This window comes from Corvus hawaiiensis, chromosome 4 (assembly GCF_020740725.1).
Source record: "Corvus hawaiiensis isolate bCorHaw1 chromosome 4, bCorHaw1.pri.cur, whole genome shotgun sequence".
In the NCBI taxonomy this organism is placed as follows: Eukaryota; Metazoa; Chordata; class Aves; order Passeriformes; family Corvidae; genus Corvus; species Corvus hawaiiensis.
Window position 1 is genome coordinate 52,789,930 of NC_063216.1, and position 23,129 is coordinate 52,813,058.

Consider the following 23,129-nt stretch of genomic DNA (forward strand, 5'->3'; position numbering starts at 1 on the left):
GATCTATATGCAAATTTATAAAAAGGTTTTCATATCTACAACCAATATTTAGAGCATATATTTGCTTCATATAGACTCTAGTTTACATTTTTTTGTATTTTAAACTGATATGAGTCTTATTTAGCAGGAAATCAATTACTGCCCTTAATTCTATCTGAGTATGACTGGTCTGCCCAGAAAGCAATAGATCAACTATAAATTTATGGCTCAATACGGATACCAGCCCACAGCTAAAAATTTGCAGCTCTATATAACCAAGCACATTAAGCAGTCCTCCAGGGTAACGTATAAGCAGAAGTAACTCACATAATTCAGCATACACTGCGGGAAGAGATCTTTCAACCATGTCTGTTCACCTTTTTTGGTCCAATCCATTTTGAAAAGAAGCTGTGCATATTGTCAACATAATGAATGAAATCTCAAGACTCCTCATAAATTTTAAATGTCTTAAGGGGTTTCTTCACCATCATGTGAAATCTGAGTACTGTATGCTTAAACTGGGGGGGAGGGGGGGGGAGGGGAAGGGGTTGTGTTACATTAAATCATGTATTTTCATGGATGTGCCCCTTTTATTGTCTACATCAACATTCTATAAAATTCCTGAAAATAAAAACATTCAGCAGTATTACAGCTGTGTTTTCTTAGATTAGCCTTGTTTTACTGTATAATCCCCTCAAACTTCACTGGTTTTCATTGCAGTAGCAGTTCTTCCCATGCATCTTCCATTACGCCTTAGAGATTCTATTATTTACTATGAAGAACACTATAAAAAGAAATGGTACGTTTTTAAAATGTACCATGAAATTCCTTAAGGAAGGGGCTTTTATATCATTCTAAGAAAATAATCTCTGAATTCTAGTAATAAAGAGCATCACTTCATTGTAAATACAGGATAAGAATTGTGCATGTCTTCTGTCAAGCATAGGAACACCAAATATATTTTATTCTTTGTAAAGCAAATGTTCCCTAGAATAATCCCTTCAAAGAAGGAAGTTTTGCTGGGTTATTTTTACAACTGAACTAGAAAGCAATGAAGTGAGTATGTCAGTGTTGGCCGGTTGGGTATATTTAGCAAAACAAAATCTTTGTTCCTCTTGTTCAGCAGCCTTAAATATTGTCATGACATTCTTTTGACAGTAAAAGGAAAATATTTGAGAGGCTGAGAATTTCTAAAGTTAAACCAGTATCTGTAAAAAAGGAATCCACTGTGCAACAAAATACACAAAACCAGATTTACTTAAGTTTAAATACTACCATTTTCTTCAATACACCTTGGTCTTCTCCCAGAACCATTGCTGTTTCCACTAAATTTAACACACATCAGAAAGGTATCACAGCAGGATTTATTTAAACAACAAATAAAAGTATTAGATTATGAATCATTAGTATCAGAAATAAAAAAAAAAAATTAAAAATAAGAGCACAGGTGTGAGTTCTTTGTGGTTTTTGTTCTGTCATTTGGGAAAAAATATTTTGTGAAGATTTCATAGTAAACTTGGACATTTGATAGCAGAATTTGAAATTATCATGAAAAAAACCGCTCCATCAAACCAATACATGTGTCTACAGGCATACTTCTCACTATAATAGAGCAGTGACGTTTAATTTTGGAATAACGTGAACCTTTCCCCTGCTTTCTTATATTGCATCAATTTCACAATCCAAGTGAATTTCACAGATATGAGTTAGGAGTATGAAAAAATGGCAGAAGTAACTAAAAGTTAAATAAGCGTATGTCATTTTAAGAGCACCATCACTGAATCATCATGGATATAAAGAAAAATTATCATGGCATTAATTTTCCTGTTCCAGAAGTACTTCTTCATATGCATCTTGACATCACTAAGAAACAAATTTAATACTAGCTTGTAGCTAATAATATTAATAATGGAAGACACAATGTTAATGTCAGGACTCAACACCTGGTCTATGGATATCTTCCTACAGTATATAAAGTACTGAAACTGAGATAATCTTTGAGTATTTCTCATTTTTCTACAATACCTATACAAAGGAAGGTGAAATATGAGCAAGAAATACAGAGTCTTCACATAAATTATAACTTCTTATTTTTGAAAAAAATAAATCGGAAGAGATTCTTCAATTCTAAGCAATGCTCTGAAGACTGTGTTCAGACTCCCATATAACCCAGCCTGAATTTTACAGAAAGAGCTACTGAGATTTGCAATACTGGCACAATTTTCAGCTAAATCTGAAATTGAAATTTTAAATTAGTAATCAGATGCATGGATTTGTGACATTCCCTGGATGAATAACAAAAAATACCTGATAATTGTTGCTGTTTGCTGCCACAGGAAGTTGTAGAGGAAGTAACATTTAGCAGTTTATGGATCAGCTGTCCCTGAATTTGTTTAAAAAGATGCTGTTCAGGTTCAGGTACTATTTAATGGAAAGAAACATATCCAATGTCTCTTAATGCTGAGGAACTACATAGGGAAGGACACACAGGTAGGGAAACCAACTGACAATTCCCACCTTGTTTTGCCAGTTTTGAAAAGAGATGCTGAAATAAATGTTTTATTTGTCAGAGAGTTCCAGTAAGTAGCCTTATATTTCACAGAATCACAGAATATTGTGTTGGAAGGCACCCACAAAGATCATCAAGTCTGACTCTTTAAGTGAATGGCCCATACAGGGATCAAAGCCACAACCTTGGTGTTATCAGCATCACACTTTATCCAACTGTGCCAATTGCAGTGGTCTTGCACTTCTGCTACACCCCAATTTTTGACTGTCTGTATAACTTTGGCAATTGCTGTGCCAAAACCTTAATTTCTAAATCTGTGGTTTAAAAGATCTCCCAGCTACCTTTCTACCAGAGCTCTCAACAAGGGACTTCATGTCAAGATTTACTTTGGCTTGCAAAAAGTTGGGGCTAGGCCAATTTTCTCGTATTTGTTCCTAGCTGAAGGTACTGCTTCTTTAAAACCTTCCATACTTAAGAAGAATCTAAATTATTTTGTTTTAAAAGTGTTACTAATTCTAATTTAATTTTATAATCGCATTATAGTGTGGAGTAAAATAAAACACAGTCTTTTTGCTACACGATGCATGTTAGCTCCTGGTAATGTTGCTTTTTCAAGTAAAATCTCTGTAAGAAACTTTTAAGATGCATACAACATAATGTCCTTAAAACCATTTACTGTCTTTAACAGATCACAAGCCCTCATGTAATACTGACACCTCCATAAAATTGTATCAGTAATTTAATGGAGATTTTTCAACTTTCTTGCATCAATTGGCATTCAATTTATCATTCCTTACACTCACTTCACAGGTCTATACTGTATTTTCCAAAAGCTTACCATATTTAAATACCCAAAAGGTTCACCTTAAAAATCCCACAGATTATTACTGACTTATTTTCAGTAAAATTTAAAAAATAGGAAATAGTAATAATACAATGCTTAGTAGATTTACAGACAGGTTGATTACTAATGGCGACAGGTAACCTGAAAAAGACACAGGAAGAAACCAGGAAAGAAGAAGAAATTAAAAGGCGTTATTTGCTCTGACAGAGAAGATAATTGATTATCCTTATAGCCTTACTTACTTCTGATACTGTTCCATACCCAATGTTAAATTTAGGTATCAATAAGGGAACTAAGGGTCAGGAGTTCTCAGTACAGTCAATACTATCAATGAAGCTTGGATTTTGATGCCCCATTTCTATGTGAGTTAGAGCTGAATTGCTCTCTATTATACACACTCAATGTTAATGCAGTACACTATTGGTTTAAGATGAATTTTCAGGTTGGATAGTGCCTGAAGCCCCTATACAAAACACTGTCCACTGTTTCAAAGTGCAACAGTCTAATTAAGTAATTAGCTAAACATCTATGTATTTAAATGAAAACATTGCTTTTAATTCTTCACTGGTGTGAGAACTCCAGCATTCTCTTTCAAACCCTCATCAAAAAATACTGCCTGAAAATCCTCTTAGATCAATGTGGTGAGAATCTAATTAAATCAAGTTACTGAACTGTGTCCATAAACAGTGGTTTTAATTCTGTCAACTTAGTATCACGAATGCCATCCATAAATTTTGTCACATTCACAAAAAAAACATGAAAAAGTCACAGTTTCACTACATAATAACTTATGCTCTCTTGTGTGACTTTAATGGGCTCAGTTAGGATAACAGCAGCCAGCCAATTTAAAATTTTCAGGCTTCATTTTGTCAGCATCTGTGATCCAAGGGGTCATTCATTAAATTATGACCTTATTTCTTCTGTGAGGTTTAACAGACAGAGAGGAAGGAAGGGAAAAAAGAAAATAATATTGTAAACACAAGAACAGTATGGATGCTCCCCAATATTATTTAGTTATCTGCATGTATAGCTCATTAATAGATGCTTTATCTCAACAGGATGAAAATTTGACTGTAAAACTGAAGACCCCTGTTGGTCAGCTATCCCAGTCTCCCAAAAGGAGTGTCCAAGATAGGTACAGTGAAAAGTATGAGATGTCATCCTGAAATTTAAGATATAACATAGAAAATATTTTTTCTCAGCATTACTAAATTGCATGTAAATAATGTAAATAATCCTTAAAATTGTATGGTGAAACATATTCAAATATTTTCACTACTATTCGATCACCTAGTTTAGGAACAAAAGTGAAAAAAATCATATAGAAATATGTTTGTATTCTAATTAAATTACATGTCATTTATTTGACCCATCATTTAAAATAAAATGTCTAAGTTTAATTGATAAAACTCATTTCTATAAGTGCTCATTTTTCTCCATTGACTAGAGAGAAATTCTGGTGAGTAGGCTTGATTTATGATATCTAACTGTTAAAACAACAGAGATAATTGGAGTAAGTTTAATGCAGAAACCCCCCTTGAGGAGCCAAAGAAATCTATGTAGAGTTTCTTGAATAATGATGCTTTTGTCTAAAATCAGCATCCCTAGGCATGACAAAATATAGATAAGAATAAAATAATAAGCTAGAGGCTTCATTCTTAAGCCTTCATTAGAGACTTTGGAAACACAAACAAGTCATAAGATGCTATTAAGGAAGGAAACAGGCTTGCTCACTGGCATAAATTTAACAGGTGAACTAGTCTGTTGTAATCTGTTTAAGGAAGTCTTCAATGATGAAGCACAACAAACCAAAGAAGCATTACAATAAAGATGTTACAATCTCCTCTCTAGAACTGCTACTGAATAGAGACTCCACCAAATTGCAGCTAGGATCAACAAAAGAAAACAGTGTCAATCATATAATTTTTTCCTCCATCACAGGCCTGTTCTCAGCTTCCTTGTTTTCCCTCTGCTCTCTCTGTATGTGTTTATTACGGCTCGTTGCAAGAGGCATAATTGACATCCCAAGATTTACGCACTCAAATGAAGTGGAGGATGCAAAGCAGTTCATTTTTCAGGAGCACATTATCTGTGGCTTGGGCATAACCTTGGATACAGATACAACCTAAGCACCAAAACCATTGACTGGAGACAAACCTAAACATGTGTTTCTTTAGCATATAAACTCCATATAAATCCCAGTTACATTGGTTGAAGCAGTACAAATTCCCTTCAGCTTATTAGTATCATCCTGAATATAACAACCCAAAACCAGCAAGAAAACAACTTCAAGAAGAGATCTTATTTGCCACAGAATGGGTTGGGTTGAAAGAGACCTTTAAAGGTGATGTACTCCAACCCCTCTGCCATGGGCAGGAAAACACAGGTCAGAATGATTTTTATTTTTTTTAGTGGGCCCTAAATTGAAAAAATTCCTATAAGTATATATCCTATACATGACTAAGATGGTGAATTATCCTCAAATCCGACTAGAGGATTACCATTCTAGAGAGAGGACCTTCAGCTGCTGCATACACACTCCATGCAATCTTATGACATGGATTTTATTTTCAAATACAATAGTGTGTCACTCTAGGATCTAAACCTTTTATATAGACCATAAACACATCTATAAATTAATATATTATAATAATTTAAATACAATTTAATATATTTGACTTTTTAATAAGGTGTAAAATACATCCATTTAAAATTTTCCCTTTTGCTCTTTTTTAAGCCTTCTGATTTTCTGAACTGTTTCAAAATATATATCAGATTTGGATCCTAAGGAGAAAAAGTTGACAATATATTCTGGACTTGTAAGAGCAAAATGGAGATTACAGTCTCTCTTCTCACAGGCAATATGAACCTCATTCACTTTAAGGAATTCCAACAACAAGGATTCCATATCGGTTCTCACCAGCACCAACCATTGCTTTTGTTCCAAGTTACTGAGGGAAAGGAAAAAATTACTGATTTTCATAAAGAACATACACATTTAAGAACTTACGCAGTGTATGTGAGTAATATGCTGCAGTCATTCTGCTACTGCATGCCAACTGTTTCAAAATCTGACCTTTGTGTGTCCATAAATGATACTTCACAAATCAATCATGGAATCTGAAATTGTTCTACAGGTATTGTATACACATAATAATCATCATTAAATTATTATGCAATGCTCTAATTTGCCAGTTTGTCTATCATAGATACTTTTAAAAAAAACTATAATGTCACAAATTCATATTTGTTGATATTTTTGGTATTACAGTTCTCAGATTCTGAGTGTGGTTTATTTTCTTCCTAAGTCAGAGATCATTTTGAATATCAGCTATTCATACAAGTCTATGCTAGTTCACCTTTTGTACTTGGATCAAATTTCCATAGCAATCTCCAGAATCAGTTTATTCTTAGAAAACACATGGGAGACCAATCAGGAATATATGAACACAGCAATCATGACCCTGTTGTGTTCAAAAGGGTTCTTCATGAGATAACATTAAATATTGTACAACTTTTAGCTTCATGTAGATGAAGCTCATGATAAAAGCAGTATTGATGTGTTTTATTCGTTCACTTTCTCAACTGCATGTATGAGCCAAAGAACAAAACAATAGAATAATAAAACCTTTACTCAGCCCATTCCAGTATCAGTCATATTACTATTAATAAATCAAAAAGCAGGAGTATAACCGGTAGATTAGAGATACTAAAATTGATTACTTCTAGCCTGAAGTAATGCTCTGTGCTAATAAGAGCAAATGCCCTGTTCTTGTTCCCTGTATACCAGGAGCTGACACATTTGCTAGCTGTGCTGCTACCACCTAGAGAATGTACTTGTTGCTGCCATGTAATACCTCATGAGCTTCGGCAAATAGTATACACAGCTGCACACAGGAATTGAAACAAGCCACACAGAAAAGCTAAATGTAGTTGTTGGCAGAAATTTCTAGAATAGCCCAGGAGGGCTTTTACAAATCAGGACATGAAGAGTCCCTTCAAATCTAAATTTCCCTTGGTGGTTAACTGCCGCTGCATTAGCAAATCTTGTGAACTGGAAAACCTTGCTGAGCTGTCTCGCATATAGTTACGCTGTTGAAATGTGAAGCAACTGTTAAGAGTCTTTGCAAGCTTTAAGTATTTTCAAATATATCAATTCAATCATATATGTATTAGAGAGTGGTATTATGCTATACCTGTTCACTAACCACAGCTAATAGCTGATTAAAACATACATAACAAACATGCAAAAAAAACCTTTTAAGTGTTTTAAAGGAGAAAAGTGTAATCTAGAATTAGCTGAAAAAAACAGTGGCAGACTTTAGAAGGGTGGGAGACAACAGCTCCAAAGCTGCAGACCATAGTCCTCCAGCCTTAAGGTAACCCAACATAAAGTCAACTATTACACTCTATAAATACTTAAATAAACCCCAACCAACTTTATGCATTCACAAACTCTGTACTCTTTTCAACACCACAAATGGCCACAGGATTGATTACAAATGAGAACTGAAAAAATGAATAAAATTAGAAGGCTGGCTACTCAAAACTCTCTCACAGATAATCACTGAGATAATTTCTCAAAAAGGATAGGCAAAGAGGGAAACAAAGAGGAGAAAATATTCTATATAAACATGCTCACCTGTTTCGATTATAAAAACTAAGAAGTATCTAGAAAAGGTTTCAGATACTAAGATGCACTTTTTTTTCTGCTCAATTTGGGCTCACACACTGAAAGGTCTTTGTTTTGCTAAGTCAGGTTTAACTTAATGTTAGTTAACATATATTTACATCGTAAATTTCTCCCAGTAAGGAATCACTCCAACATTGCACTTTCCCATCACTGTCAGTTTTAAAACATGTCTCTAGATATCATGGGATAACATAAGAGTCTTAGAAGGTTACAAGAGGCCCATGAAAGATTGTTCTTTAAATTTCCTGGCATTGCAAAGTATTTAAAATATGTTGTATTTTGTATAAATAAATGTATGTCAACTATACCAACATTCTCCTTCAGTTATCAAAGGATAACAGACATGCCGTTCCTATGAAGTAGTGGTTATATTAACCTAGAACAATTAGTATTCTTCACAAGTTTTACAACGACATCACCGCTCACAGTGAGGAAAATGTAGTTAACAACAAAGTCTGTGGAAGCTATTTCTATTTTAATCAGAAATGTGACACCATCACATCATAAGCTGCATGGGACAATGAATCTAAATCTCTAATTCTGTCTCATGGATTCAGGTAAGCTGTATCAATTAAGGATACAGAAAATAATTTGTAGTAAGTTTTCCCTGGTAATGTTAAACAGGTAAGCCTTTGAACTCAAGCAAAGTGCAAACTAAAACAAATTTGCTGTGGAAAAAATACTACTGTCAGCATCCTATAGGACTGAGGAACACACTGTGTATGATCACGCATTTAAAAATCTTCCAACAGTATTTCTTTACTAAGGTCAAACTCAGCACCAGTTTAAAAATAGCCTGGTCTGAGGGCGAAGGGGATCTTATGCAGACACAAACACCACAGCAGGCCTTCTGGGTGTACAGGATGCTATTATCCTTTGCTTGCTGACAACATACTTCCCTTTATATGGCAAGACCACACTTCTGTCATTACAGTTGCCCTAGTTCTTGAAACATTATTATTCTGAGAATGTCACTAATTTATCCCTTAAAGCAAATATATAAAACAACACATAACACAAGAAATATGCTCACTAGCTATCTCTTTTTTGCCTTAGGATATACACTATTAATTACTGAAACCCTAAATGGCATTATGCTATGGATCGTGGGTTTATGAGAACAATAATTTTAAGTTTTTGCTCCTACCTTTTCCCTTAGTCCAAAATTTTACTTATATACTAATTTTTTACATTTCACAAAGGTAGCAATAAAACAAGATAGCTACAATAGCAGGGAAAATCAGAGCTGAGTGGTGAGAGAATTGCAGGCTAGACTGTTCTGCTCCATACTGGCAGAAGACACAGGTCAAGTTCAAATCAATTTAAGTTCTATTTATGAAATAAATGAAAAAGATTTTCTTCAATTCTTCCTACATCAAGTCATTCAATTACAGACATGACATGAAAATTTGTAGGTAACCCCTGTCTTCACTTCCAGTGTTCTATCACATTAATTTTTTTGCCTTCATTTTAGATGCCTTTTATACTTTATTCCCGACACATTTTTCTCTGATTTTCAGTCCTTTATGAATGAATCCCGTCAGAATTAATTGAAAATTTAACAAGTGAGCAAACAATTGCTTGTGTACTTTAGCAGGCTCCACTCCTCACTTGAGAATTACTGTCCTCATACATTGGTAAAGCATTTCCCTTGATTGTAGAACGTTAAATATGTGCCAGTCTTCGGACGTCTGCTTGCAGACTGCCACCCACCCCACTGATTGTTTCACCACACACATCTGCCTCAACCTACTCATTGTTTCTCCTTTACAGAATTTACAATCTAGTTATAAAACCCAAATGAAATCTTACCATTCTCTGTATGTTCAGCTATAAACACAACAGGTTTTCAATGCATGGCTGGGTCTTTTAGAAGCAGTTATAAGACAAATATCACAACCACATATACAGAATAAGAGGTTTTTAGAAACTCCACTTCCATGCTATAAAACAAATCAAAAACATCATAATGCATATTGTATACATTAATTGATAATGCTGAATTCTAACCTCGAAAGTTTATAGCTATTATGCCTCATATCTTAAAAGTCCCGTTGCTGAAATTCCATTAGATGTAAACAGACAGAATAATTCAGATTGGAAAGGACCTCTCACCTACTTCAGTTCATGGCCAAAACAGATGTAACTGGAAAGGCAAATGAGGGTGCTTGGTTTTTTGTTAGTCCAGTTTCAATTAAGGCTGGAGGTTTCATAGCCTCTCTGACTAATGACCTGGCAATTCTAAATCGGCTTTTTTTTTTTCCCATATGTCTACTCAGAATGCCCCTTGTTGCAGTTGTGGCCCCTGTCTCATCCTGCTGTGCATCTCTGAGAGGGACTTTTCTCTGTAACTAATCATCAGATAGACAACTGACAATAACAATAAAGTCCCAAATACAAACACATATGCATGTTTTTAAAGCTAAATGTTGTTCAATTGCACTTTTCAGGAACAGCTGATTGCACATAAAAAAACTAATGTTACTTTCATCAGTATAATTTCCCTAGAAAATACAATGTTGATAAGGTTAATTATCATTTTAAACCTGATAATTTGCCATTCCCTTGCTTTTGCCTTTGCTAACAGGTTGAAAAAACAGAAAGCAAGGCCAAGACTGTTTATTACATGCAAAGATATTCATGTCCACAATATACTCAGTACAGGTCAAGACCCATGGTTTTTCTTCCAGATTCACCAATTAGATTGGAAATAAATATTTTTCATGTGCAGGCAAAATTCACTTTGTCAGCATATGTGTAGTTAATTGAAAGATTCCTAGAAGTAACATTCTGTAGTTAATATTTATGGTTGCTCATAATACAACTGACTAAACTGGCTTAAGGGAAGTTATTACTGAAAGATACAGAGTTAGCTGTGGCAAAATTTAATCTATAATTTTTCCAAGAACACTATGTTTGAAATACCCTGTAAAATGAAATATTACCTCACTATTTCCCAGATTGTGAACAAAATGAAAAGGCTAAAATGTGTTTAGGTATCTTTTTGATCTTTTTGCATACAAAAAACCAATTTCATTTGCTTACATCCAGAAATATATATATATATATATATATCAGGTTTCATCTCCTAAGAAAAATTACTGTATTCTAGGATTCAAGAACTGCTGAATCATACTGTAACATCCCACCCATATTTCTCTGTTAGAGCTCTCATACTACTGCAGGTAGCAGAACTTAGCATTGGAATATGAAAGCCTTGATGCCAAAAAAATGGATCTCTTTGAAAGATAATGGTTTCATATGGAAAAGAAAGAGTAAGCTAATTTCCAGAGTTAATCTACAAAACTAAATCTAAAAAACAAAAAAAATTCATTACTCCCTCTCTTCATAAGTATAGAACAACTTCTTCATAATAGGTGAAATAGCATCTTTAGGTCCAAAATGTGTACCATTCACAATTCAAGTAAAGCAATATCAAAGGTAAATGCTTAATATAGTGAGAAGTTTATCTTAAACTGAATCTAGTATTTCATGAATTCAGCACTCAGCATTTCATTAGTGCAGTGGAACCTAAGTTTAAGTACTTTGATTTGTTATCTTCTCTAGGAATCATAGTTGGAACATTGGCTTCACTTTCAAGGGAAGGAAATTACTTTCAACAAAGTATCAGTTTAACAATCCTCTAAAGTGTCAAGGTATCTGATCAGCAGATTAAACAGAGTATGTATTCAGAGCATATATTTTAAAATTATGATCCATCTGTATTTATCATAATCAAAAATACACTTGATCTCAAGTGCAAGAATAACCATATGAATACCCATTAATTTTTTTATCCTATATCATCACAGATTTTCTGTCTGAAATTTATGTAAGTAGGAGGTGTCTAATCTGAATATCCTACAGAGAAAGAGCACTGGAATTCTACATTAGCTGCTGAAACTTCCACTGGCACTTCCAGCAATGAGACTGTGTAGCTTATTTCACTGACTTGTAAAACCTTTCCTAGTTCTAAGTACCTACAAGCAATGCCAGTCATAAATAACCAGTAATTACTTCTCAGCAGTTGGAAATGTACTGAGAAAAAAGGTATCAAATATTTTCCTATCAGAGTTGTCGAACTCTCTTAAGGTTCAAGGAAAAAAGGTTCAGGAAACATATACTGTTACCTTTCTCTGCATACATGGCAGCAGATTCTGCTATAGCAGAGCATATTCCTAACATCTAAATTATAAATATTTCAAAAGGTGAAAGTGACATTTTTCTAAACCAAGACAGGTTTCAAGCTCCTTTTGCTCAACATGACCTTCACAGGGCAGTCAGCCATCACACTGTAAGGCAGAGTTACAGGATCAGAGAGAGCTTTCCAGCCAACCAAATCACCTCTGCAATTGCTGCAACATTCCAAGCAGCTGTCCACTTAGACCCAGGACCTCCAACATACTGTGACTGCCCATCATCTAGAAGAGCATAAAAAACTATTCAATGCTGTTCCATTTTCTATTGAATTTCAATTGAAAAGGTAAGAATTATGTCATTTGGTAAAACAGGTTTTTTCCTCTTCTTCATATGCCTGATCATTAAAAGGTGAAGCAAAAATAATTAAATTGAATTAATAAATCAGTTAATTTTGAGATTGAAAAGTACTGTTAACACTCCTCCAACAGCAGAATATAGGGCCTCCTTATGTATCAATTAGCTGCAAACACCTGATCATCTTACACTGTGAAGATCACAGCACAACCAGTTTTTCTCACATCTTTCTCACTTTCCCAAGAATCAGACATACATATATTTTTGTTTAACTTCAAATTAATTTGTTTTTATTATTTACATCCTAACCTAGCTGAGTTGCAACACAACTATAACTCTCAGTTATTTCAGTGTAAATACAGGTAAGTCAATATACTTATCAGTGTATACAGTACCAATTCAGTAGCATCAAAATTAAAGCTGTTCTACACAGGATAGCTACAGATCTGTATTCCTTTTTTTAAAGTATTTTGCTTCTGAGGTGGGCAAGACTGTAATCTCCCTCCACTTTCACTAGAATGGGTCTTAAAGAAATTTTATGCTACTTACCTCAGCAGTAAATTCAATCAAATATCACAGACTGTGCATCTGACTTTAATTATTTTTGTCAAGTCTCTCAATGCTGCATTTTAAGTGAAACACAAAGACTATATTATATGCAGGAAAACTAAGAACAAACAAACAAACAAACCAAACCCAAAACCTAAAACAAACCTCAACACCACAACCAAATACACACCCCCCAAAACCTACCAGCAAAAGACACAGCAACAGTGATTTATAGTTTTCCAAAGTTCCATTCTTCGGCCACTATAAGAGCAAGTCCTCAGACAAGAATGGATGGAATTATCTTATGAACAGTCATTAAGATTAAACAATTTACTAACTAATTTTAAACAAAATTTCTGATCACCACCCCAATGTCTAATTTCTTCATGGCATTCTAACTAGAACAAAAAAAAAAAAATTCAAATAATGGTCTGTTATTAGACCTCAACATTTGCCTCTACAGCCAAATTATTGATCTTACAGCAAGGTTCTAGACCCACTTATATCTTATCAAGTTCCTGATGTAATTTAATAATTTTATCTGACATACATTGCTGTGATTAAACAACAATTTCTTCTTATTATTTAATTAACAGCTGATCACATTCTGGACTATGTTAGCTTCATGTATATAAGGTTCATGTCTGCTTTTGTCCAATCAGCTTAACTGGGTAATCAGTGAAGTGGATTTAGTAAACTTGCAATGTAGTATTCTAATAGATACTCTAATATCAGCGAGCAACAGTTTGTTTCTTAATTCAACAGCAAGGTACTTAATTCAATAGCAAGACCAATAAAATCAAAATCACCCAGAATATGAAGTTCTCACAGCACCACTTAAAACACTACAGTACTCTTACAAACCAATCAATCAACACCTTTTTCACAAATGGCAAAGGCCATCTGACTTCCCCATCATTAACTTTTTAAAAATAAATATAGTTATTTTTAAATGTCCAAATTTCAATTTAACCACTAAACAATCTGTAAGCTTTAACATCCATTTATGTGACTTCTTGGCCTAAAGAGTCTAGCCAAACTCTTTCCAGCAGTGATTCTTGCAATAAAATCTTGTAAACTTCCTGGTCATATCCATAGACTTTAAATTAAACAACCATAACTTTAACCACAACTTCTTTCCTCCACAACTGCTCAGTTTCCACAGTATTGCAATTGCCTATTAAACCCACCCTAAGCACTTCATAATAAAACCAAGGATAGTGTACAGTATCTGAAAAGTTTCCTTAGAAAAAGGATTTTACTTTATAAATAGAAGATGCAAGGTTTTCTTTCACCAACAGTACTAACACACTCCTATATAGTATGATACCCACTCCAAGAATAGATTGTAACACAGATAATAAAAGTAGAACTACATATTTGATTTTTATCAAGAAAAGACATGAGAGTATTTTTTTCCCAGCTAAAAGAACAGAATAGGAAAAGATTTTCTGAGGTCACTGAGGCACAGAAACTAAAGTGATTATTTAGCTTCTGTGTCAGCACAACCTCCTTTGCAGTGTCCTACCTGCCAGAAGACAGATGAGTTGGTACAGAGACCTAAGTACAAACAAAAATAGAATAGAAATTGGAAGACTTGAGAAGGCCAAGCAGAGGTATTCGTAAAAGGTTGTCCAGTATTTTAGTCAGAAAGCTTTCTTAAACTCAGTGCAAGAACCATTATACCATTCATGTTATATCTATCAGAATTTCATAATTACAACTAATTCTAATTCAAGGCAGTTCCTTCAGTAAGTACCTTCTTACTGATATTTATTTTACTAAGCTAGTCTCAATAATGAAATTCCAATTAGTGATCTTCTATGAATAGCATATATTCAGTTTTCCCCATTTGAGAACACTTTTGTTTTCATCAAACAGGACTACATTTCTTCAAAAATTGGATTATTCAGATTTGTGTGTATAGGCTGAAACTTGTTGAACCATCACATAAAATCATCATCACAATTATCTGTTCCAGTTCTCGTTTCTGAACAGATGCCAGTGAGGGACACAGCCGCAGAAACAACCTCCCATGCAATACTTTGATTCATCCTCCAGAATGATGATTTGCACTGGATTTTTCAAAAATCAAACTCACATAAATGCTTAGCCGTTTACCCAAATTAAAGGAGTTTACTGAAGAGTCTGACCATAATCTTACAGTCAAAGGAAGCAGTGACATAAGCCACTTAATATCCTTCATAAGGATAATAAGGATAGGAGACAAGAAGTATGATTTAGGGTTTTTTTTAATGTCAAGGAATTTTCTGTGTAGAAAGTTGGGTCTGTATTTAAAGCAATTACGCTCCTATATGAGAACTCAAAAGAAGCTGACAAAATATACAACACTTATTTCCTTATTTTTAGAGCTGACCTTTAAAAACATGTTCTTAAAAATACTGCCCATTTAGATACAGTTCAAACTTTTAAAAGCATGTTACCATTAAGAATGTACAGAACAAACACCACGGTTCTCTTTTTCTTCGCTCAGATTAAATTAGCATCACTATTTTTATTTGACACGTAAGAACACATTCTAAATTAGAATGGAGGGACACCTGGCAACCTATCCAGCAAATAGGTTCCTGCTCTCAGTCAAACCTTGGAGAAGGTGTTCTCTCTATTACAGACATGGCACAACCTCTAAATTAACCTCCAAGTTTTGACCTCAAGGTTAAAATTAGTGCCTGTGAATATTTACAGCTTTGACTTTTTATCATTCAGAAATATAAGCACCAACTTTTTACTACATTAAGACAGGAATTTTGGAATAAAAAGACTGTATGATTGTAGAATCAGGACAGGAGGTTTTCCATAAAGGCAACGAAAACTAATTCTACACCTAGAAATCACTCTTTGGCAACATCTTTTTACAATGCCTGCATTTGTACATAGTAAAAAAGAAATTATATACAGGTGAAGTTGGCAAAAATGTCTCTCAATCCACAATAGAAGAGCATTATCTTTCTTAAGTACTGGGAAGTGCAGCTGCAGCATGCATTCCCAAGGAACTGCATGAGCTGTACAACCCCCTGTGATGCATACGGCTCCAGCTACAATGTTGCTGGCACTCAAACTTTACAGATCAAAACCAGCTGAGAGAACACTACGTATCTTATAACTCATTCTGCAATATCTGATAAAGTTCTACACAACTGTTGAGATCTACCTCAGCTAAGCTCTTACAAAACATAATGCCTGTTTCAACACAAAAGTTATTGAAAAATCACAGTCTGCCTGGCAAAAGCATGCATTCGTCTTTGAAAGATGATCTCATGTGCCACATGACTATTTTTTCTCTTTGAAGACAAATAAATGCATTCCCAAAACTTAAAATATAATGCACTTTTTTTTAATCCATTTAAGGGATGGAAAGGTAGTATTCTGGAACACAGAATAACAGAAATTACTTAAATTACTTTAAAATTATTCCTGTTTTGATTTTCAATTTATTAAGTCACAGTAATATAGCAGTACCTAAATTAAGCACTCAAGAAAGTGACCAAGTTAAGAATGATAACATTTTGCTTAGTTCTGAATCAACTTAAAATTGTGAGTTCAAAAGTTACAACATGTAACATTGAGCTCTCCTAAATCTGGTATCAATAAAAATGAGTTCAAGCTAAAGGGAAAAAATACTCCAAAGGCTGAGGTAAGATATAACTATTTGTAAAACACTAAACTGCAATTGAAGAAATAATTTCTTGCTACCAACTTATTCTCTCCATTGGTTTTACCTGACTCTAATTTAATATTTTTAAAGACTAATGCCATTCTAAATATTTTTTCTAAAACAAGGTAAATGCACATGTGTGCACAAAGTGGCTGATTTTACAGCTGTAGGTGAGATGAGTAGTTCAACTATATCAGATACAGAGACCAAGATGACAGAAACACATGAAGTCTTCCCTCAGTACCTTTACTAGGTATAAACACCAACAAGTACTAGGGGGCAGGGTGTTCATCTGCAATCAAAGTCATAGAATAAAAATATATATGTTTATCAAGAACTACATTGGACAACAGAGGAAAAACTTTTGGATCTGTAAGCAGTATCAGAATCATAACCACAGGCTCACTGATTCTCTTTTGGGGCATCCAGGACCACCAAGACTAACTCATCTCTTGCTTCCTTCATACCATCAGAGATATCATGTCACTCTGGATGGCTGCTGTTTCTACCACAATTCCTAAAGGGACTGTTGAGATTCCAACTAGCAAAGTCCAGTGTAAGTAGAGCGACAACAGCCAAAACCTGGAGCAAAGAGATGAGTTTGGATGGCCCTGGTCAAGCTGCCATGAAGGAATATTTGACTTCAGCTCTTGTTCTGCAAAAGCCCACCCTTCCGCAACCTCTAAATTATCTTCTGCTATGACTTGGCAAAGAGGAGACAGTGAACAAGTGTAAAGCAGCCAAAAAGGATACAAAACAAAGGTTTACATATCCATTTGCCTATCTCAGTCACACCAACACTTTCTCAACTGAATTTCTGACAAGAACAGTAAAGGAGCACCTGATGGGAGACTGGCCTTCCCTGTTCATGCCTTACCTAAGTCAGACTCTGAGGACCAGCAAGTAAAATTCATGCATATATGTGAGTTCTAGAAATCACAGGTAAACAATCAAAATGAAAAAGATGAAAGTATTAACCCATTTACACAATAAAAGCATTGTATAGCAAAATTAAGTCTCAAAAACTGACAAGTACAAAATCACATCCAGATACTATATCCTGCAAGACTTTACCACACAATTTAAAACTTAACAATACAGTGAGGAAGCAGGCCAAAACTGCTTCTAACAAACCCGTATCATGAGGTACTTAACTTAGAAGTTGTTACTGATATAGGTAAACATTGAAGGATATTTTATATTAAAACTACCCAATAGATTATCTTTACGTTATTTAACTTCCTTTGTATCGATCTTAAAATGCTTTTGGAATTCTCTGATCTGATTATCCAGTGGACTTCCCAAAGACTAAGAAAAACTTCAGTACAGTGCACAAATGCAACTTCTTCTGTGTGGGTGTACATAAACTCCACTATGATTAGGCAAAAGTTTCCAAACCTACAAAAATCCCCACAGCATCTAAAATACTAGTTATCATGCTCAAACATACAGCAAAGTGAAAATAACCAATGAAGATGGCTCAGACAGAACCATGAACATTCAAGATGTATAATAAGAATGAAGCTATTAATTTTGTTTTCTGATCAGACTACGTGTTCATTTTCTGTTCAGTCTATTAATTTCTAATCAGTTATACTGACTCTTTTAAACAATCACCAGAGCATGACTTTGGCAGAGGAATGCACACACAGGAAGAATCACATTTTACAGCAATCATTAAATGACCTGAAGTTGGAGTCCTTTGGCAATATTCTGTGTAGCAAACATGAATAAATTCGTATTTGTAGCTAGACTATTTACAGAAGATTTTACATAACAGAAAATGAGACAGATCACAATGCAAATTTTAAGTGTTTAACAAAAGAAGAATACATGAGAGAGTTGGCTTTAAGAGCTGGTAGTGAAAATTGTCTTACAAATTACCACTACAGTGAAGAGGTAGGCAAAAAAATGGGACAATTAGAAAAGATATATGACAAAAAGGCAGGCAGATAATATGGCTTCCAAAGACATTTCTGTTACAATCTACATATTGTGCATTTCACTTACAAAACTAAAACCATAAGCTTAAACTATCCAAGCATAGAGTATGAGTATGTATTATATCCCTGTGTCAGTTATGAGCACTTTGACATTCTATTTCTATATTATATTAAGGCTGAAATGGAGTTTCTGTCCTCTGTTAGACTTGAGTATTTTCAACAGCGAAACACTGCCACCTTTTGGCTTGATACATAGACCTCCCAATTTTAAATGTAGAATTATACTTTTTGCTCCATTTGTCCTTCATGGAGGTGGTTGAATTCTTGTGATCTTATCTGAAATTTTATTCAGTAGACATACTTCACCAGGAAGAAAAACATACAGCATTAGTTGATACAGAAAGTTTTTCTCATAAGTACATAACCAAGCAACTTAAAACTATACTCCTTTAAGCCACATAATGTTTTATCTATTTTCTATCTCACAACTCTTTGTTCTTGGAAGTTTTGGTACACATACACACTGTATCACATGATATCTTGCATTTCATGCCTTTCAAGTAAAAACTTGGTAATGCATTCTTTGAGCATCTGAGTTTTGAAAACGGATGATAGAAATAACAATAATGCATTATTAAAAATGTTATGTTACTTGCTCATGTATATAGCTACATTATTGTAGATGGAATACCGATGGTTCAACATCTATATAAGCATGTATTGAAAGGTATGCAAAATTACTTACACCAGTGACACAATGTCCCCACGTTGTACATCATAATTTCTAATGCTCCAGTGGTTTAAGAGTACTACATCAGATGCTCGTCTTCCCCCAGGATTCAAAGAAGGCTGAGAGAAGGGGAGAAAAAAAAACATATTTAGAGCTAGATTCCCTTTACCAATCTTCCACTGAATTGTCTTTCCATCAACAGGTGAAATCCATTAAAATCCATAAAAACATACCCACTTACTGTAAGAGGCCAAGAATCTGTTGTATTACAGGAAATACATTTCTTCATTAAATGACATGTTAAATATCATTAATTTATGACAAACTATAGTTCACATATTTCAATGCACTACTGCATGCAAATCAAATTACATGGGATACATACTTATGGCCAGCCTGATGAAAAGAAGGGATTGCCTTTACTGTTTATCATTTAATATTAAAATCAAAGGACAACCAAGTACACTAATTCCCAGGGGAAAAAACCAAACAAGCAAACAAACTTTTTGCAGGCATCTTACTGTTTATAAAAGCATAATACACTAAAAATGAAATATGTACTTGTAACAATACTAATCTCAGCATCCTTTGCAAAGGGGAAAAACAAGCCCTATACCTACAGCACACACTGACACTGGCAATAAATGTGGGCCCTCCATAACAAGACACATAAAGGCATGAATTAAAATAACCAAGTAATTAATGCATAATTAGGAGGTACATCCAATCACCCAAAATTATTTTGTGCGATAACTCACAGCTGATACTTAGGAAAGATCTAAATGAGTGTTCTCACAGTTTTTGTATCAAATAAACTTATATCAACTGCATCTTACAGAGAAATACACCAGGTAGTTACAGTACTGCCCTAGTTGCACTATCCCACTTGACTTCTATTTTTTTCTGCATTTAAACAAAGGAAATACCTTAGAATTGAAATACATTTAGATATTGTATAAGCTTTTTAACTTAAAGCATGCTAAATGCATTTTTAACAATAGCTGATGTCATTTTGACATATATGAGTGGATATCCAACTCATTATACATTAGAATTGTGCTTGAGAAAAATACTATGGTGTTGGCTTTTTTTCCTTCTCTCTCACAAAAAAAACCCTGACAAATGTGCTGACAATAATACTATTTTGTTAGAAGAAACTGAAGGAAAACTAGGGAGACAACTTTCCATTTACATCAATAATTACTATTGTCTGTTAAAAAAAATAAAAGGCTAAATCCTTCAGCAAGCCTTTCTCTGTTGTAAATAACACAAATTGAGATTCCACAACAAACAAGTATAGAAACAATACAACTTATTCCTCATTATATTTTTACTAGTAGTAAGGTTTAAGGTCTAGAAAAATCAAAATACAACTTCTACAAAAGCAGTCAACAAATAAGGTCACAAGGGCTTTTCATAAGAAACAGAATAACACAGAGGCTTCTTCCTTCTAGTCTGAAGCATTATAACTTCTTTGCTCAAGTTTTTGGCATAAAAGCCTGCTACAAAGGAGGCACACAGGTCTTAATGTAAGCTGTGGTGCAGAAGCCACAAAACATTACTCTTTCTAATTACTAACTAATCTAATGCTAAAAGCATGCAAATTGAGATCCCCAGCCATATGATGAAGCCTCATAGGACATGAGGTTCCATAAGTAGGAGGGTAAAAACATGCCCTTTTACTATAAATAATGATTAACTTGATAGTTGTTATGCTGCTAGTGAAGGTCACAATTTATTTGCTTGTAGCTTGGGGAACACAAAGAATATTCACATGAGCTTACAGGCTTAGGTACAGTAATCCTAATAATAAAGTTAGGAGAAACTGCCACTGAATAATTACAACTGCTATTATGCATAATGGCATAGAATATTCAGTACTGTTTGCTGCAGAAACATGAATGCTTTGTCAGAGATCACTGGTCAGGCCACTTCCTATAATCCTTGGTATTGAACTGTTTGCAATAGAACTTGCACATACAGCTGCACATATGCTGTCATCTTCTATCCCACTTGAAAACACTCCATTTGATTGAATGAATTTACAAATTTATATATCCATGGGGGTTTCCTTTTCCACATCTTTGTGTATGAGGTGTTCATAATACCAGACAAGCAACGAAACTCAACAAAAAAAACCCCATAAATCAATATCGAGATGTCCATATGACAACAAAACATATAAAAGTATACAGCCCGCAGCACAAGAAGTCACACACAAAAAATCCACAACAGGCAATTAAGAAATCTTATTACCAGTTATTTGTGTCACTTACATTTCATGTTGTAGACAGATTACAACTCACTAGAAACCCACTATTAGTAGAATGCTAGATGAGTACATCAATCTAAAATTCTAAGCAACAAAACTACCTCGTGATGATTTAAAAACCCAGTACATTTGGAAAGAAAAGAGAAAGTAATGAAACTACTAAAACTTAAAATTATAAACTGCAATAGTTCACTGCTATTCCCTATAGGTTAGTTAATACACATATACACTGAAGTCAGCACAACTGAAATTATGACAGGTGGCTGAAAGCACTGAAAAACACAAATCAGCTTGAGACAATGGAACACATGAAGTCTGTCTAAATTGATTGGGTCAGAAAATTTGTATTTTCCTTAGAAGCTTTATTCATATGCTTGCCAGGGTGTCAAAAAGCATTCCCATCATCAGTAACTATGAAGCAGCAGTAAGGCTGGTCCAGAACAAAAGGAGAAAGTGTGGGGGGGGAGAGAGAGCGCACAGCAGAGAACAAGAGTAGGAGAGCAAACATGACACAGAAAGATTTATTTCTTGCTTCTTGTCAAAACTTTTAATTTCAGGCTCAGCAGGAGCCACAATTATGAGTACACAAAGCCTACTAGACATTTTAGAGGTCTATTACAAACTAATTCTTGGGAATCTTACCATGGTATCAAATTGAGACAATAAGGTATCACTAGAAGCATGTGATTGAGGGATACAATCTGACTACAAACTGATTGAACTTCAGTCTTCCTTATACCTACAGCTGTCAGATACATTTAACGCAGATCACTCTCCAAAGAACACAGTTAACAGACAGAATTGCAGCACAATCAGTACTCCTTCAAGCTACTCTTAAAGACAGGGATATATATTCCTTATAATTGTGCCCCTGTCAGACTTGCTTAGACGTCTAATAAATCTTGGCAAGGAAATTAGTATTTTATTAAAAGCACTAGGATTTTTTTTTTTTTTTTTTTTTTTTTTGTAATCTGAAAAACATCTATAGGCATAAAACAAACCTCTATTTCAGTTCTGTTTCGGAATAAAACCAGAGAGATTTACAGACACTGAGGTGTCAGTAAAATTACAAATGTCAGCTCTCAAGCTATCCATATTTCAATCAACAGAGGGAATGTTTAGTTAACAGATACAGCAAGGGAAAAGCTTCAATTTTAATAATCCAGTGAATATATATTGTTTTCCCTTTGTCAGGTTGAATAAATCTAAGCAAATAACTGTAGTGTTTTTCAAATCTTCCATGGATAAACCACGGTTAACTACATGCTCTTCAAGTGCCTAGAGAAGCAACACTCCAAAACAATACCATATACAGAACACTCCCAAACACTTGGGACTGACTTCAAAGAAAACATAAAACTGAGGTTTTAACCAGAGGACGACCACAGGCTTCTGGAGAGGGAAATCTAAGAAATTTCCTGCCAGCTACTGAAATAGAAC

The 23,129-nt window shown here is 34.4% G+C and overlaps 1 protein-coding gene across 5 annotated transcripts in view; it reads right to left on the minus strand.

Moving 5' to 3' along the window:
• IMMP2L (inner mitochondrial membrane peptidase subunit 2) overlaps window positions 1-23,129 on the minus strand; it is a 426,547-nt gene that overhangs the window by 378,343 nt on the left and 25,075 nt on the right. For all 5 annotated transcript variants that reach the window (XM_048300487.1, XM_048300489.1, XM_048300488.1 and 2 more), the window contains exon 3: window positions 19,433-19,536. In XM_048300487.1, the coding sequence (XP_048156444.1) occupies window positions 19,433-19,536 (104 nt within the window). The remainder of the gene's footprint in view (window positions 1-19,432; window positions 19,537-23,129) is intronic.